The sequence below is a fragment of the Tiliqua scincoides genome, chromosome 2 (genome assembly GCF_035046505.1).
Source record: "Tiliqua scincoides isolate rTilSci1 chromosome 2, rTilSci1.hap2, whole genome shotgun sequence".
NCBI classification, from domain to species: domain Eukaryota; kingdom Metazoa; phylum Chordata; class Lepidosauria; order Squamata; family Scincidae; genus Tiliqua; species Tiliqua scincoides.
Genome location: NC_089822.1, coordinates 124,403,813 through 124,421,500, shown reverse-complemented (window position 1 = coordinate 124,421,500; position 17,688 = coordinate 124,403,813). Strand labels below are relative to the sequence as shown.

The following is a 17,688-nucleotide window of genomic DNA, read 5'->3' as shown; positions in this document are numbered from 1 at the left end:
AAATGGCAGTGAAACACCAACAAGCACACTTAAGCCTAGTTGTCTGAGATCACTAGGCAGGATATCATTATGAACCTGTAAAGGTAGTTGGGCGGATGCTGCAATTGCAAAAGTCATTGGAATAGTGTCATTCGTATGGACTTGAGTAGCTGCCATAAAACAGAATTTAAACATTCTTTAGGAAGAAAAAGTAAGTCACTGCTCTTTGTGTTTCTAAAGAAAAATATGAAGACCTGTAAAACAAGTGCAAACCCTTTCTAAGTTAGGGAGTGGGATTTCTGTTTTCTCTAGAACAGGGGTGGCCAACCCACAGTACACCATGTGCCACTTTTTATGTAGAGAATCTTGAATGCGACACTCTACCCTAATGTTGCTTTCAGCGATTACACAGAGCCTCCAAGTTCAAGGACAGTATATCTCCAAGTGTACCAAGAAGGTACACAGCAAGAACCACAGGAGTGTGGTTGCCTATCTGGGGCTTTTCAAAGATGGCTGATTGCTGACGAGGCCAGAAAGGCGGCCTGCATGAACCTTTAGTCCAGTCAAGCAGGACTCATTTCAAGGTCCATATAATTGGATTTATCTTCTATCATTCTTTTCCTGCCTTTCCATTTTCCAACCAGCACAAATCAAGCAGAGTAGGCCTGATTATGCCACTACAGCATTAGAAACTTGGGGGCATGTTGTATAGAGAGAAGTCAAGAAATCAAGCACACTGTAAATTGCTGTGGTGCTTTCTTTATTATTTAAATAATATTTTTCAAAAAAATATGATGACTTTGCATGTGCCACTGGGAAAGTGTCTGTGTACCACACGGCATGTGTGCCGTGGGCTAGACATCCCTGTTCTAGAGCTCACAGTCCTTCGGCTTACACACACTTACTGCTTTGTATCAGGTCTAGATGATTAAAAAAACAAAAACGTTAAATACAGTTGTCATGGGATAAGACTGTACAGATAAAGAAAGTACATAATGCCTCGAGCGCCTTTCCAGAAGTGTAAAATGCTAATGCAGTGAATAAATAATAATAAATAATAAATAAAATCCAAGTCAAACTGAGGCAAAATATTCTTATGCTTCCGTAGCAAAACCCAGCTGCCTCAAAGAATTTGCATTTTAAAAAAACTGTAAGAGCTTTCTTCCCCTCAAGAATGCGCACTGCCACATGACAGATTTTCTCCAATGTTAGAAGCTAAAGGTCTATCTGATCCAAAGGTTTATTCAGCCCAAACCTGCTAGGGGGCAAGATATGGGGCTTTCAAAAGTCCTTCGACACCAGTCTCCTCAGTCAGCACCTGGTTTTGTTTCACCAGGCATTTTAGCCTGTTTGGACAGCAGAAACCATCTTTAGCAGGGGAAAAATCAATGTTTGTTTGGATTTATTATTTTTTTTATGTGTTTGTATTGCTTTTATGACCAAGTTGTTAAATTTCTTTTACTACTGTGCGTCGCCTTGAGAGCCAAAAGGCAGGATATATATTCTAGGATAAATAAATCAATAAAATTAAAATATCATAGGCTAGAATGGTGGAACTGTACACAGAAGGAAGACCAGGAGAAGTCTTTAGGGTTGGGTTTTACTCATGCACAGAGTCTGAATGCAAAACAATGGGATCCAGAAAGAATCACTCAGTTTGAGTGGTAAATCATGAGATTCCCTGTCTGTGGTGCAAAGTTCACTACCTGGAGACTTCTGGAGTACAAACACTGTTATATAATAAACCTGCTGTCCACAGGTTTCACAGAGGCCTGGGAGGGGGGTAGCTTAGTATGCATGTCAAAACCACAAAACCATTTGCTTTTCAAATAATGGTTGCCTGTATGGTCTGTGTTGTAAACAATGCTATAGCTATTAAGAATGTGACCTAATTAAAGAAATCTTGCTCAATTCATTTATTTAATCTACTAATTAAATTTGCGCAAATTTGCACATAGATTAAAATATGAATCAAGCAGCACCCCAGCCTTTTTTTTAGATAATGTTCACAAGTATCATAGCAAACAGACGTATGTGGAACAAATAGAAGAAGCATTCCTTCCTGTGTACAAAAAGAGAGAAAATAAATGTCCATTTTTTAAGGTGATGTTTGCCACCTGCACATTTTATATGTGATTTAAAATGCCTTTTTAGTGCATTTCAAATTTTAAAACAAATTAATCCAACCAATTAAATGTTGTGGCTTCTGCCAAAATGAGACATAAACATATAGCCATAACAAATGCTCTTCAGACATACTACTGGCCAGGGGAAGAATTTAATCCTGAATGTTTTTAACAGTGGGTTTTTAAGCCTTGCTGGCAAACTTGCCACACACCCTTCCTTTAAATGGCTTCAGGAAATGCAGATACCAGCTTCTTAGCCCTGAGTGTGTTTATGATGGACATTACAGCAAAGGGGATTTTCTAAAAGAAGACTGAATGTAGTACAGTGTCCATCTGAGAAACAGCAAAATGTGTAGGAATCTTTTCCGTGCACTATCCGCATAGCAAAAGTGAGAACTGAGAGGACAAGCAGTGAGCCAAAAGCCCAAGGAAGAAAACTCTCTAGCTTGAAGAAGCTGGACTAAATACAGGCTTCAGGGGCTTCTGCTCCCCTTCTCAATAACAGGTTAGGTACTTGGGCCCTGCTTCTCTCACTTTCTCACATTAACCAATCAGAGCATGGCTAATGCAATCCATGCCAGACCTGTTATTCTGTGCTGCTTAAAAAGTCTGACATGAACAGATGCAGACACATGCAAGCTGACAGGTCAGGTGGCACCAGGGTCAGTTCCTCCGGCTGGCGTCAATTCACACCAGGACTTGGAAATTAAGTATCAGGATTTTTGCAAGTTGGTTGGACCGGGGTGGGAAGGGGGGGGAGGTAAGGAAGAACATCACTGTACAAAAAAGAGCCATTTTTCAAGGGGATACAAGAAAGAAACAACTCAGACAATGGGGATAAAGTTTACTCCCCTTCTCCACCCCCACTGTGCTTCCAGAATCAGGGAGAGCTCATGATGAGTGAGTGCACATTGCAATCCTACCCCCCTGCTGGGCCTGTCTGAGCAGTTCTTAACAGCAGAATGTGACTTTCAATCCACCAGGGACTGGCAGCCCCAGAAATGCCTCCACGAACACAAGACAGGACTCTTGGGTTGAAGTCTTTCGGGAATCAGCGCAGCAGGAAACTCACCAAACAATTCCCTCCTGCTGGGTGGAAATTCTCTGGCCCACATCACATGCAAGAGGATCAGTGAACCACATGCACGGGAGTGAAACTTTTTGGATGAGTGGGCCAAAGTTTCGGAGTACGTGAGTCAGAAACAGGTCAATACATGGAAGCTCCTTTGTGCTAGGCACTGAAGAACAGGCAAAAGAAGGGTTGTGATCAGGGCTGGGGCCTCCCAAAATAAACAAATAAAATTCAGCACTAAGAATTCTGCAACTTGTACAAGTTGGATTCTGCAACTTGTACATTCATCTAAGAGTAAGCCCTATCAAATACTGCGGAACTAACTTCTGAGCAAATACGCACAGGACTGAGCGATGAGAAATTGTGCACCTTTTACATGATTCATTCTGCTTCTGCTAGTTATGGGGAGAGGATAAAGAGCTATGAAGGGCTGCCTTCTGAGCTCTGGAAATCCTGGGCCTTTTCTCTGGTTTGCTAAAATTCAAAAGGTGTTCCCAACTCTGTCTTTGCCACTAGAAGGATTATAAACTTTCTTTTTACAAATGAAAGGAGTGACTTTCACAATGCTGAACATCAAATGCCACAGCTGCACAGATGTATAACATAGCCAGCCACAGCTATGACCCTCATTTTATCAACACAGTGATAAAGCAGAATTACTATTCAGATATCCATCCATCCACCCATTCCTCGTATTCAAAAGCAGCCCAAAACAGGCTCCTTGATCCTTTCTTCCGCATAACTACACTCACCCATTCAAGGGGTCCACCACAATGGCCCGTGGGTGAGTCATCTTTCCTTCAATCAGTGTCTTCCTGGTCTGAGCAGCTTTCTCTAGCCGGGCAACACTGATGGTCTTCTTAGGCCCATCATCAGTCCAGTAGAGATTGTTACCCATCCAGTCCACAGCAATGCCTTCCACATTATGAATGCCTGAAAGGAGTTGAATCAACAAACACACTCAGCAAGGCCAAGCCAGGCAGATGGGACACATCAGTTACCAAGGATCAAAGTGAAAGTGACAGGACCATATGAATGGTGTCACACACTCAGCCATGTGATCTTTACTGGAACAGACAATGCACAGGACATGATAAATACATACATGCGAACCACATTACCTGCTTCAAAAGATGCAGAGAGATTCAAAGGCAGAACTCAGTACTCAAGTACGTACCCACAGGCAATGTCAAGAAATTCAACATGCATTTCAGCAGTAAAATCTGTGCACTGCAATTCCTTCTGGTGCACATTGACTGACCTATCTTGTGAGCAAAAGTTATGCACCAAAATCCAAATTCTACTGATTCCAATAAGAAAGAATTCAAACACTGCTCTCTTGGAGGGTACATTCCATTTCAATCTCCATTAGCTGCCCATCTCTTTGGAGGTATAATTCAAAGTGCTGGTTGAACTTGTTTCCAGTAAAACCTAAAGAGTTTGGGAACTATGCAACTTCAGGATGTTGCTCTCATATGATCCTTCCCACTTGTGGTTGCATTAACCATCTCTTCTGATCTTCTGGTACCTCTTAAGAGATGATGACCTATAAGGACAAGTGGGGTGCTGCCTCACCAGACTCCCAGACCAAGCATGTGGAAACAAGCATTTCTCATGGAATAATTGCATGTTTGGATGCAAACCCACCTAGATTCCCTTGTCTGTGAATGCTCTCCCACGGATAAGGCCAAGTGCCTTTTTAATTATTGTGTGAATTATGAATCTTCCATATGATTACAAAACTCAAGAGGTTTTCAATACAGACAGACCCTCGTTACCCACGGGGGTTCAGTTTCCAGAACCCCTGCAGATACTGAAAACTGCGGGCAATGAAACCCGCTGTTTCAGGCACCTTTAACCTACAGGAGATGAGCTGTGTTCCCCTCACCTCCAGAGGGTCTTTTAAGGCCTTAAAAGGCCATCATAGCGCCCAGGAGGGCTTCCCCAGCCTTCAAAGGCCTTAAAACCAAAAACCGGAACATTCTAAGGCCTCCCAGCGGCCTTATAAGGGCTTCTGACCATTGGGGAGACCGCATGCAGCCTCCCCAGCACTCAGAACACCCTCCGGACGGTCCAGGTTGAACCATGTCTGGCTCAATGTGGGTCTGGAGGATCCGCAATGTGCCAGATCCATGGGTGAAAAATCCATGATAAACAGGCTCAACCTGTATTTATGAGTCTGGAGTCCTCAGAGGAGATGAGATGGTAACCTACACCAGGGGGGGCAGGAGCAGCAGGACCCAATGCAAAATACTTATGGAGTATACTTGTGGGCTATACTTGTGGAGAGGCATACCTGCGGCACCCCCTGCTTACCAGGATGAGAGGCAGCTACGAGGCACCCAGCACTGACATCACCACCAACTGCTCTGGGGAGGTGATTTCAAGCCAATCAGACGAAGGGGTTGTAGGGAGGGCCATCCAGCAGCAATGCTCTGCTCATCACACTCTCCTCATGGCGCCCTGGCATGGAAGATTTCATGCCAGAGTGTCAACTACAGAGTGAGATGCCAGTTGCAGCTGTGGGGGCTCCACTCGCAGTCCCAGTGTGAGGCTCCTCCAGGCGCAGGGGCCAAATTGCCCTAAGAATGGCCCTGACACTAACTGTCTCTCAGTGAAGCTCTCTTTCACCAAAGCTGACCTCCCTTTGTTTTCAGTTTACAGGACAGCTATCTCCACCCCCTTACTTATGGTAAGTAGGAGAGACAGCACAGAAAGTGGTTTTTACTTGATTTTTTTGCTCTGTGAATCTGATTGGGATTGGTGAGGGAGGAGATGGAGAGGAAAGCCCCTCTTCAGTGCCCTCTCATCAGCATTTCAATCTTGTGTGTGTATATTTCTCCTGCTTTAGTCCGGTATGTCTTGTTTGGTTTCTTCTTCCATCAGATTCACCCAGAGCTCTTTGAAACGCCATGAACTCGTGTGTGTGTGTGTGTGTGTGTGTGTGTGTGTGTGTGTGTGTGTGTGTGTGTGTGTGTGTGAGAGAGAGAGAGAGAGAGAGAGAGAGAGAGAGAGAGAGAGAGAGTGTGAGAGAGAGAGAGGTGCTGCTATCCTGATCTGATCTTCTTCTTACTCATCTCTTAGCTGTTCCAAAGAGAGCAGGTGAAAGCTTCTCCCCTTCCACTTATCAAGATTCCAACCAGATTCACCGAGCAGGACAGATATGCAACACCTAATTTTCTCCCCAGACAAGGAAAGGGGCCTTCTGACACAAACCTATGCATGCCTACTCAGAAGTAAGTCCCAGTGTGTTCCACAGGGCTTACTCCCAAGAAAGTGTGTATAGATGTGTACAAACATAAATAATTATGTTTGGAACTGAAATCTGCCTATTTTTCTAAGTGTGGGTGTGAAGGGAAGCTACTTGGGTGACCATCCCCAAGTAATAGCTTTGGGACATGGTACTATACCCACTTGCTTGGAAGCAAGCCCTCAGTGCACACTGAAGTGAATGTGTGGTTGCAAATCCCACATGGGTTGAAACTTGCTGTGGTGGTAATGGGAAAAGTGGCGTATTCATTAAAAAAAACAACTTTCAGACATGTGCACCACTCTACTGGAAGCCATACCATCACCTAGAACACAGAAGTGACCTTTTGACTAGGCCAAAGGCTGGCCACCTACCATCTTTCAGGACAGTTTCTCGATCTGTTCCATCAATCTTTTGTCGTCCAATCATGTAGCTGGTGGTGTCAGCAAAGTAAATGAAGCCAGTCTCTGCATGGAAATCAAGGGCTCTGGGATTCATCAAGTTTTCAATGGGGATCATGTGCTCATCGGGTACTTTGGCACCCATGTCCATCCCACGGATGATGCCTGGCCGACCTTTGCCATAAACAAGGAACAGCTCATGTTCTGGCTCTGGAAGACAACACAGAAATGTCAAATCAAGAGGAGTGGGCTGCACCCAGACTCACAGAGAAAGGTGAAGCATCCAGTTCTTGTTAATGCCTAACATAAAACCCAGTTCCCATATGGGCCACTCACTTCCACCTGACATCCATGAAAGAGCAGAGGGAAGCCATCCCTACTCTCAAAGACACCAGCAACAGAGAGGGCTAGATCTTTACACAGATTAAGGGCGCAATCCTAACCCCTTACGTCAGTGCTTTCCAGCACTGGCATAGCGGTGCCAACAGGACATGTGCTGTATCCTGCAGTTGGGTGTCACTCACAGAGGCCTCCTCAATGTAAGGGAATGTTTGTTCCCTTACCTTAGAGCTGCACTGCCCTCATGTCAGTGCTGGAAAGCACTGACATAAGGGCTTAGAATTGCACCCTCAATTAGAAAACAGACCTCTAGAAACAAGAAGTCTGCATACCTCAGTCTCTCTTTGATTCCCTAGGCTCACTCTTTGAGCCAAGTTGTAGCATAGCTTTCTTAAAAGACCAAATTATTTCAAATGCTCCCCCATGCTGCTTTGAAACATTAATCTACATTCTGAGCCTGAAGAATGAATAGTGCAAAATACATTTGAGGTTGCATACGCAATTCAACTGATATGGTCTGATTGCAACATTTTGGTAAACGTTAGGGGCAAAAAGGGTAGGCATGAGGTAGAGAAAGCTGAGATTAGTGGGATATGGATCTATTCACAACTGGCTGGGGTATTTAGCAACAAAGCAGTATATGTGAAGAGAAATACAGGGCTCTACAGAGTTTTGAGCAACAATTCCTTCTTTGGAATGAATCATATGCATGTGACCTCACTTAGAGCCCAATTCTATGTCTGTCTACTCAGAAGCAAGCCCCATTAGAGTCAATGGAGCTTACTCCCAGGAAAGTGTGGCTAGGATTGGGCTGTTAGTGTGTTATATAGATAAGTGGAAATCAAAGTCTTTGTGTAGCTTCTGAGCACTGGGTGCTCAATCAAGGCTGGCATTACCAAAACAAAATGTTTGCCCTAATGGGAAGGGAGTAGGTACCATTGCAGGACACAAAATCCATCATTGACTATTTCTGGTCCTTCAGAAAATGCTGCCCATTTGCTGCCCAAATACTGACAAGTTCCTACTCAGAACTTTAGAAGCTATGGGATATTTGGCTCTAAACATTTGCCTCTCAATTCCGAGCTCTAAAGTTTAATTTTTTGCATTTAGACTATTATCAAAGGTTCTCATTAGACCACCTTCTGCTAAATTAGCACAGATTCTTTGGCACTTGCAATTGGAAAGGGTAGGCAGTATGAATATATGTTCATGCCCCAGGAACAGACTGCTCAGGCCTCAGTCCCCCAGGGCGTGATCACTATCAGTCAGACTGAAGGAAACCAGAATGTCAGCAACTTTTGCAGGTTTTGGCACTGCCCCTAGAAATGAAGAGTAAAAAATTAGGGCAGATGCTCTGTGACTGGTCTTCTATGGGCAATTCATCCTCCTCGTACAAGGATTTTTTCCTGGTCAAAAATCAACCACAAGCCTGACTCTGACTAGAAGCTTTATGCCCACAAATGGGTTGGCTCACACAGTGTATCTGTCACAAAGTATTATCTGGCATCCTGAGACATTTAGCAGGGGCTGGCCTCATGCATTCCAAATCACTAGTGTATCCCCTACTCCCTTTTATCCAGGCCACACAGGCAGGGATTCAGGGGTACCTGGAGCTGATAACTGGTTTTCAGGCAATAGTTCAGTCATGGAAGATCTGGGTTCCCTGTTGCTGTTCCAATATCCTCTTAGGGAGTTTAAATTCTCTCTTCTGCTCTTCCTCCTGACCAATGGTGTGTCTCAGGCAGAACTTACTTCATAGCAAGGCCATCAGTAGTGGATCTGTTTGCACTCTTTGGCAAAAAGTGGGCAATGCTTGGCTCTAGTACAGGGGTGCCCAAACCCCAGCCCGGGGGCCACTTGTGGCCCTTGGGGGCTCCCAATCTGGCCCATAGGGAGCCCCCAGTCTCCAATGAGCCTCTGGCCCTCTGAAGACTTGCTGGAGCCCGTGCTGACCCGATGCAACTGCTCTCAGTGTGAGGACGACTGTTCGACCTCTCACCTGAGCTGTGGGACGAGGGCTCTCTCCACCACTTGCTGTTTCATGTCTGTGATGCAGCAGTGGTAGTGAAGGAAAGGCTGACCTTTCTTTGTGTAAGGCCTTTTATAGGCCTTGAGCTACTGCAAGACCTTCATTCATTCATGTAAGTTCCATCTCTACTGTAATTCATTTATGTACATTTATTCAAATTTTACTGTAAATTTACCCAACACTGTGTCAGAGAGATGTGGCCCTCCTGCCAAAATGTTTGGACACCCCTGCTCTAGTACAATACCACTGCTGACAAGAGTGCTGGGAAGTCACACAAGGGTGCACACAAGTCAACCAAAGCTGGATTTAGCCAGGTCCAGATCTGTCACATCCCTATCATAAATATTCAGATCTCTGGCCCCTGTTCCCTCATCTCAGGGTCTCTGCTATGTGTAAATTCACCTAACACCAACCCCTTTGTTTACTTTCCCCTTTCTCACAGCTATGCATCAGCAGAACACAGCAATTATCCTGTTCTCACCAAATGTGTTTCATGTATCATGCGTTTCATGTACCATAGCTACGATGCAGAGACAGCTGATTGCTATGCAGCACCACCAACACTAAACTGAAAGGTAAAGTGGGTTATCTCCACCCCTAGCATCTTCCAAGGGTTACAATAAAAAGCAGCTCCCACATTTTCAGATGGCAAAAAATGGGAGGAGCTTTTTGATGGTTTGTGGAGAGAGCATGAATTGTTCAGGGTGAGGGAGATGGCTAACCTTTTCTTTGACAAGAAAATACTGGTTTTCTGTGGACAGTTGGCAGCTGCCAATCTTTCCAGAAGCCAGCTCCTGCCAGTCTCCATTTTCATCCCCAGGATGTACCGAAGAATGATGCTGAAGTGTTACTCAGGGGAGGGGGGGAGAGGAGATGCAGACCCCCCATTGTTCAACACCAGCATAATCACTAATATTCTGCTTGGTAAATACATTCAGACACTACATAGTGTCTATGCTCACTTTTGCAGGACTTCCCATCACTGCCTAGGCTGAATCCTGATCGGCACCGGCACGTCCGAGTCTTGTGGCTGTTCCCAAGGAGGCAGATGTCAGAGCAGCCCCCAGGTTTGTTGAACTGGTCTGGCTCGCAGGCATGGCTCCTCACTGCAAAACAAATAAAAAGCCCATACGCTTATTACTATATAGCTTCCACATTCCATCAGGACCATTTAAGATCAACTACGAGTGCCCTCCTTGCATACACTTCACATGCACACAGGAGAGGGTCTAAGTGGATGCAACACTGCTGTGCTCTAATGCAGACCAGCTGTTCACCTTAGGTCAGTGTTTCTCAAATTGTGGGTCGGGACCCACTAAGTGGGCCACAAGTCAATTTCAGGTGGGTCCCCATTCATTTCAGTATTTTATTTTTAGTATATTAGACTTGACACTTGGAGAAATGTTACAGATTTGTACTTTTAATAGGCTATTACATATACGCATTTAACAATAATAATACCTGGATGTGTGGGTAGGATTACAGCCTAGGATTGTTAAAAATTTTCCTGCTTAATGATGTCACTTCCGGTCATGACATCACTTCTGGTGGGTCCTGACAGATTCTCATTCTAAAAAGATGGTCCTGGTGCTAAAAGTTTGAGAACCACTGCCTTAGGTAATTTAGAAATACAGTAACAGTACCAACTGAAGTGCTCCCTGTAAGCATGGATACTGATTTGTATCCCAGTAACATGCATTCACATTACATTCGATATTAAAGATCTGTGACCTCCTGACTTCAGCCTGACTCTAGTCAGTTTCCAGTCTTGTTTACCGTAAGGATTACAGGAGGCTGACATTTCCGGCCAGCACATAGCTCAGGCGTGTCACAATCAAAGTTTACGTAAGTTGGTGGTTGCATCAATTAGACAGAATCTTACTATGTGCTGATGAGTGGTTATTTCAGCTGTCCTTGCAAAAATAAGTGACCTCTCTGGAGCTGCTGAGACCAGCAACAGAGAAACAGAGATGTTTCTTGGGAAATCACTGCACCTATGAATTGCTACTAATCAGATTAATTACAATTGTAAGTAAAGATCTTTGTCAACTATTGAACTGTGTTTTAATTAGTTGTATCCCTTTCTAACATTTCCTTCTCCCAGAAGTTTGTCAAATGTGCCTGACTGTAGTTTCAAAAGTGCTATAAGACCTTTGGGGTGTCTGGCCAACGCCAAGCAGCCCTGACACCATTTAATTAGTTTTTTAAGTATACTTGTTTCTAATGGGTTGTATCCTAAGGCAGTGGTTCTCAAATGTTTGAGCAACAGGACCCACTTTTTAGATGACAATCTGTCGGGACCCAACAGAAGGGATGTCATTACCCTGGAAGTGATGTCATGGCCAGAAATGACATAATCATGCAGGAAAATTTTTAACAATCCTAGACTGCAATCCTACCCACACTTACGCAGGAGTCAGTCCCATTGACTATCCTAAGGCAGTGGTTCTCAAACTTTTTAGTATCAGGACTCACTTTTTAGAAGGAGAATCTGTCGGGAACCACCAGAAGTAATGTCATTACCCTGGAAATGATGTCATGCAGTCACATATCATGACCATAATATATTTAATATATTAAAAATAAAATATTGAAATGAATGGGGACCCACCTGAAATTGACTGGCAACCCACCTAGTGGGTCCCAACCCACAGTTTGAGAAATACTGTACTAAAACTTTCTTCCTTCTGAAAAAGGTCATTCTTTCAGAGAAAGATATTCTTAGGATACATCCCAATATTTTTTAAATACTATTTTTACCCCGGTTTGCTTTCCTTCTGGCAGGGACTGGCAAGGTAGAAATGGAAATAAATGCCCTGTTTCTTCCCAAATATGTCCACCTTTAGACAACTGAAGTGGTTTTGTCCAAGATCAAATCAACATTAAAGCACTGAAGCTAAAGTATGAGAATGGACTGAGGTAATTAGCAACTGGTTGTAGAGCCAGGAGCCTAATTCAGCCTCACTAGAGTTGGCAAGGTGGAAGCTGGGATCCAGAGAAGACTGGCATTTTGGTGGTGCTGGTGAGCACTGATATACAGTATACCGATTATTTGTAGAGAAGGCCAAGGGGCATTAAAGACTCCAGCCATAAGCTTTGCAATCAAGTGCTGGTAGATGTGTGTAGTCCAGAAATTTTGGTCCTCTCTCACTGAAGGTCAAACCACATGCTACAATTAATGTAGCTTGGCACAGTTTTTAAAGAAAATGTTATTTTTATTTTTGCAGTTAAATTGCACAAACAGCAACATGTGAGGGGGGCTTTTTAACCATTCCCCATCCCATTCCTGACAGAAATGCTCCCTATTGATGCTGCTATTAGGTTTCAGAGGGAAGCTTCAATGGAAGTGTTTCTTCTGGGACTAACAGCGGCTTTCATAGGGCCATTTTCATCAGGACTGTATTGCAGTAGGAAAGGACTCAGCACTCCCTCTTTGGTGCCCTTCTCTACTTAACTTCTTTAACGTATTAAAAATGCAAGATCAAATTGTGCTTTAACATAATGTGTGATTTGGCCTTAAGACTCCTCCTGGAAGGTCCAAATAATCTCCTAGCTTCCTGAGACAGAAACAGAGTCAACACCTTAAAAAAAAATCAGGATGTCACTGGACAAACCAGGATGGGCTTCATCAGGTCGCCGAACTAGGTTTAGTAAGCTTTTGATGGGTCAAGTGAATGTCCTGGAGGATTTTGACATATCAGTGGTGTCCAGTGGATCAGGATATGGAGTCAATTGGGGGGGGGGGTTTATTTCCTCCCATCCTGGGCTCAAAATATCTGGTTTATCAAATAAAATGCCTAGTACCAAAGTCAAAGGTAAAATATTAGACAGTTTGCAACTCTAGGCAGAAACAGACCTTAACAAAGGGTGGTGGCAGACGTTGCTTGGAACTACCCAAAAAGGAAAATACTCTGGGTAATGTCTGAGGGTGTGGTGTACTTTCATGAGATCCAGGAGCTTGACGCATCCCCAGATGCAATCTGTGGGTTGTTGTGCAAGATGCTACTTGAGTCATTAGGTGGACTTAAAAGAGGAAGTGAGAATCAAGCACATATCTCTTTTCAGCACTTCAGGCTGAAATCAAAAGCAGTCCTGACTTTGTGCACATCAAGCATACTGCAAACCCAGAACGTCTCAGAACTGCTGCAATACGATTAGAAGGCAACTAGTTTCCCATTTTCTCAGCATAAACACATTTACTTGAAAAAGACCCAAAGTATTAGATCCCGGGCAATTTCAGCACTGGCATGCAGAGAGAGAGAGTGAGAGAGAGAGAGAACACTACTAAATGACAGTCATCTCTGATGATATGGAGACTTCTCACCCTGAAATCTGCCAATTAGTTTTACTGTTCAGAGAATCCTAAGCAGCAGACCAAAGATTCTAAGAGGATTTTCAGCTGGCTAACTGGTTAACTTCAGGAACCTGAGGGTTGGTCAAGGGGGTGATGATGATTGATGGGAAGGATACATGCATCCAACTCCAGAAAGGCTTTCAGCCACTTCTGCAATGATTTTCCTGGGAGCACTGTGACCGAGTCAAAAACCTTCACTCTGGGGAAGCAGCAAGATACCCTTAGAGGGAACCATTAATATTTCAAGATGCATCTGCTTAATTCTTCCCTTTTCTACAAGGCACTAATTGATCAATCAATCACATGTCGCAGAGACTTCCCTGGGGACAGTTTTTGGGTGCTCTCTCTCTCTCACTCTGCAGAACAGCTAGGAGATAATAAACTGTTTAGTTGGGGCACAGCTGATATATCAGATTTTAGTAAACAGTGACTGACTGGATTTGGGGCAGGAACAACCAATAAATGTTGAGCATATTAGCAGTAATTTCTGGGAACTTAACTTTAATTACAAGCAATGCACAAGGCTCTAATTTGTAGTGAATGCAAAAGGTTTCTGAGAATCTGACAACCATCTGCAGTAAGAGCTGGAAGAGGTTGAAAAGGAGGAACCACTTAAGCAGGCTGCAGGAACAGGGCAGGGTTAATACCGCCCCCTCCCCATCAGATGTCATATTATGAGTGCCCTACACATTAGTTCTATACTCAACGTGGCTGAATCCACACACAGCCCAAATGCACACGCTGAAATATGGAATGATACCCTCAGTCTGAGCTGTTCCGCTTTGTATAAGGTGGCCACAGAACCTATGCAGGCTTAAATGCTTTAACCCCAAATCCACATAATCTCATACATAGAGAGCCACTATACAACAAAGGCTCTGTTTAGATTCCACCAAAGGGCCATTTCTCACATTACAGAACAACAGACCTGGACGTGCACCAAGTGTACATTCAATAACAGAGAGCCACTGCCAATCCCATTCTGACATGTGTACTTGTATGATGATAAGTGCATAAAATCTCTCTGTCATGATCATAGTATGTTTTTTGGTATGTCAATATACCATGAACAGCAGTGTACGAGGGGGTCCTGAGCAGTGGCGTAGCTAAGGGGGTGCAGGGGGTGGCAAATGTACCAGGCAACAAGCTTTAGGGGGGCAACAAGCTGAGCTTGACACTAATGGCCAAAATTGTGAAAACCTTGGTATGAATGAATAATACCATCATAAGGTATTTATTTATTTGTTTACTTAATTAAATTTATTAAATTTGATTTTGTTGCGAGGGGATTTTGTTGCGAGGGGAAGGTGCTACAAAATCTTCTTTGACCCCAGGTAGCAGATGCCTTAGCTACACCACTGGGCCTTAAGAGCTGGTCAGATACGAGCATTCTTAAACTTTTCAGCAACATTGATAGAAAGTACAGAGCTGTCACAGATCTGAATACTGTAGCGCAAATAAAATCACTGTGTGATGACACAAGCAAGTAGTATCTGGCATATCACCACACGTCCTGTCTGTTTCTTCTACTAAATCAGACAATCTTGTCAGTGGTATAGCTAGGGCAGTGGTTCCCAAACTTTTTCGACTGGCGACTCCCTTGACCTTCTGGGCCATTGGCCGCAGATTCCCATAAGGGCTACAGCAGAGTTTCTGTGAGGATTCCATGGCTCCCCTGGCTGGTTTCCATGGTTCCCTGGGGAGCCACAGCTCACAGTTTGGGAACCACTGAGCTAGGGGATCTGGCATCTAGGAACAGAAAAAAATTTAATTTTACATCCTTGATATAGCAGATGCCCAGAACACTCATCCCAGAACATCCAGGAGGTAGTCTGAGGCAGAGGGAGGCCACGTACGTCCTCCCTGTGCCTCAGAAGGCCTCCTGGAGGCCTTAGAAAGGCACTTCCTATTGGAAGTGCCTTTATAAGGCCTCCAGGAGGCCTTCTGAGGCCCAGGGAGGCTGAGTGCAGACTCCCCTAGCCTCAGAAAGTCTCCGAAGGTCTCAGAATCTTCAGTCAGGGGTGTGGGTTGGCATCCTCTCTAGGCATGGTCCCGAGGGCAATGTATCCCCCATCTCTCCTTAGCTATACCACTGAGGGAACAATCCTAACTTGTGCTGGAAACAGGCAGGCCAGTGGGTCTGCGCTACATCCATTGCAAGTTTGGGGCCAAAAGCTGTGCAGCCCAAGGCAAGGGGAAACTTTTCCCCTTACCCCATGTCACACTACAGTGGCCACAAGGGGTCTGCTTGGATCTGCACCACCTGACAAGGTGGCATATATCCGAGCAGCATGGAGCCGCGCCTGCAGGATCCTGGCTCCACCTCTCCCCTAGAAATGCCTCCCTCGTGCCTCCTCCCTGCTCTCCCCACACGCCCCCAGACCCTTGCATTGGCCAAGCTTGGCCAATGCCACTCACCCTTTCCCCAGGGCCCATGTCGGCACGGGGAGGCCGGCGCACGTCTGCCGCCAGCCTATCTTCCCTTTGAGTGAAGATACTCCCGGGTCAGTGCAACACTCCCAGGTCAGTGCAAGAGACTTGCGTCAGCCCAGGTACAGGTCCGGATTGGGCCGTGAGTCTTGCCCAAGAGTGCCCAAGAGTGTCAAAGTTTGGAATGACCAGCAGCTATCAAGAACTGCTGGCCAAGGCGGGTAAAGAGAGTGCCTCCCACTGGGCATTGAAGGGCTGGGTAATGAAGCAGCAATAGCCTTTTTGCTTAAGGGGGAAATAAATACAATAAATAATAATAAGCATTTGTATAGCACTCTCAGGCTTTCAAAGTACTTTTCATATGTTATCTTCTAATAATCTTTAAAACAACTCTGTAGAGTAGATGAGACTTATTAATCGTCTATTATAGCTTGAGGCAAGGGGACTGAGAATAAGAGCAATTGCCTTGCATAAAGCCCAGCCGGTAAGTACACGGCAGAAATGGAGATTTCCCGATCTGCAGCCCAATCTCTTAACCACCGTGTTACACCAGCTCCCTGAAACAGCAACTACTGGGTGAGATACAAACACACACCTAAGTGGAAAGCTTTTGGGAGCTGACTGATGCCAAGAGTAAACAAGGAATAGGGAGGACAAAAAGAAGGTAGGCATGCATTGATATGTAGGAGGATGAGCACAAGGGGCAGGAGTAAGGGGAGTTAAAGAAGCAGGTACAGACTGTAGCACCATCACTAGGACTAGACTGTACTGCATGCCAGGGTGAAAGGTGGATAATTACACGCATCAGGGTACCTGGTAAGCACTACCTTTGATACATTTTTAGTGTCTGAGAGCATTTTCATGAAATTTACTAGGCTGAAGCAAAGCCAAACAGGAGCCCTCACTCTTCTTGCTCAGGCCCTGCTCAGACATAAGGCCTGCAAGCTATATTGTTATTGCTCCTGCCGCCACTATGGCCCCTGGCAAAAAAACTCTCACTAAACTAAGCTGAGTTGCTCCTAGCCTTTTGATTCTGGGAGGGAAGTAATGCAAAGTGACCTTTTAATTTCCCTGCTAATTAGCAGCACTCTTGAAGCATCTGGTGGGAGGCAGCAGGAATGATAGCAGTCACTGACAACCTTCAGGGCCCTCTTGTGAAAACAGAACAAGAAGGGACACACAAAACGCAAATGGCGACGGCTTGTGCTGAATAGAAGGGGGAAGATTTGCTCTGTCACTTGCTACTCAAAGCAATGAATGCCGGGAGGAATAGCCATGATAGCTTCTTGTAGCAAAAACAACAGATCGTCCTTGGTGGTGCCATAAAGATGATGACACTTATTATGGCAGAAGCTTTTGAGGACTAGAGACCACTTCTGTAGAGGAAGGAAGCAGTGTTGGCAGGCATATTACACGTAGGTACAGAGAAAGGAGAAAGAGTTATAAGTAGTGGAATCAGAAGGCTATGAAAAACAAGGCACAACAGCAAACATGCTACACTTCTACTCAGAGCTCCAATCCAAAGGATCCAAAATTCCAATAGTCACCACTGGGAATAAACTCTCCTACACCGGTTGAGTCTTCTTATTCATGGATTTTTTTATCTGTGGATCTGACTCAACGTGGGTCCCCCATCCTGCATTGAACCAGACATGGCCCAACCTGTACCCTCTGGATGTAAAGCTCCAGTCATGTCTGGAGGATGTTC

At 44.7% G+C, this 17,688-nt stretch overlaps 1 protein-coding gene across 1 annotated transcript in view; it reads right to left on the bottom strand.

Annotated features, from left to right (window-relative positions):
* LRP1 (LDL receptor related protein 1) overlaps positions 1-17,688 on the bottom strand; it is a 374,302-nt gene that overhangs the window by 128,626 nt on the left and 227,988 nt on the right. Inside the window, exons 11-13 of the mRNA XM_066617850.1 lie at positions 10,159-10,302; positions 6,802-7,038; positions 3,930-4,110 (exon numbers count right to left, since the gene is read on the bottom strand). Coding sequence (XP_066473947.1) covers positions 3,930-4,110; positions 6,802-7,038; positions 10,159-10,302 — 562 coding nt within the window. The remainder of the gene's footprint in view (positions 1-3,929; positions 4,111-6,801; positions 7,039-10,158; positions 10,303-17,688) is intronic.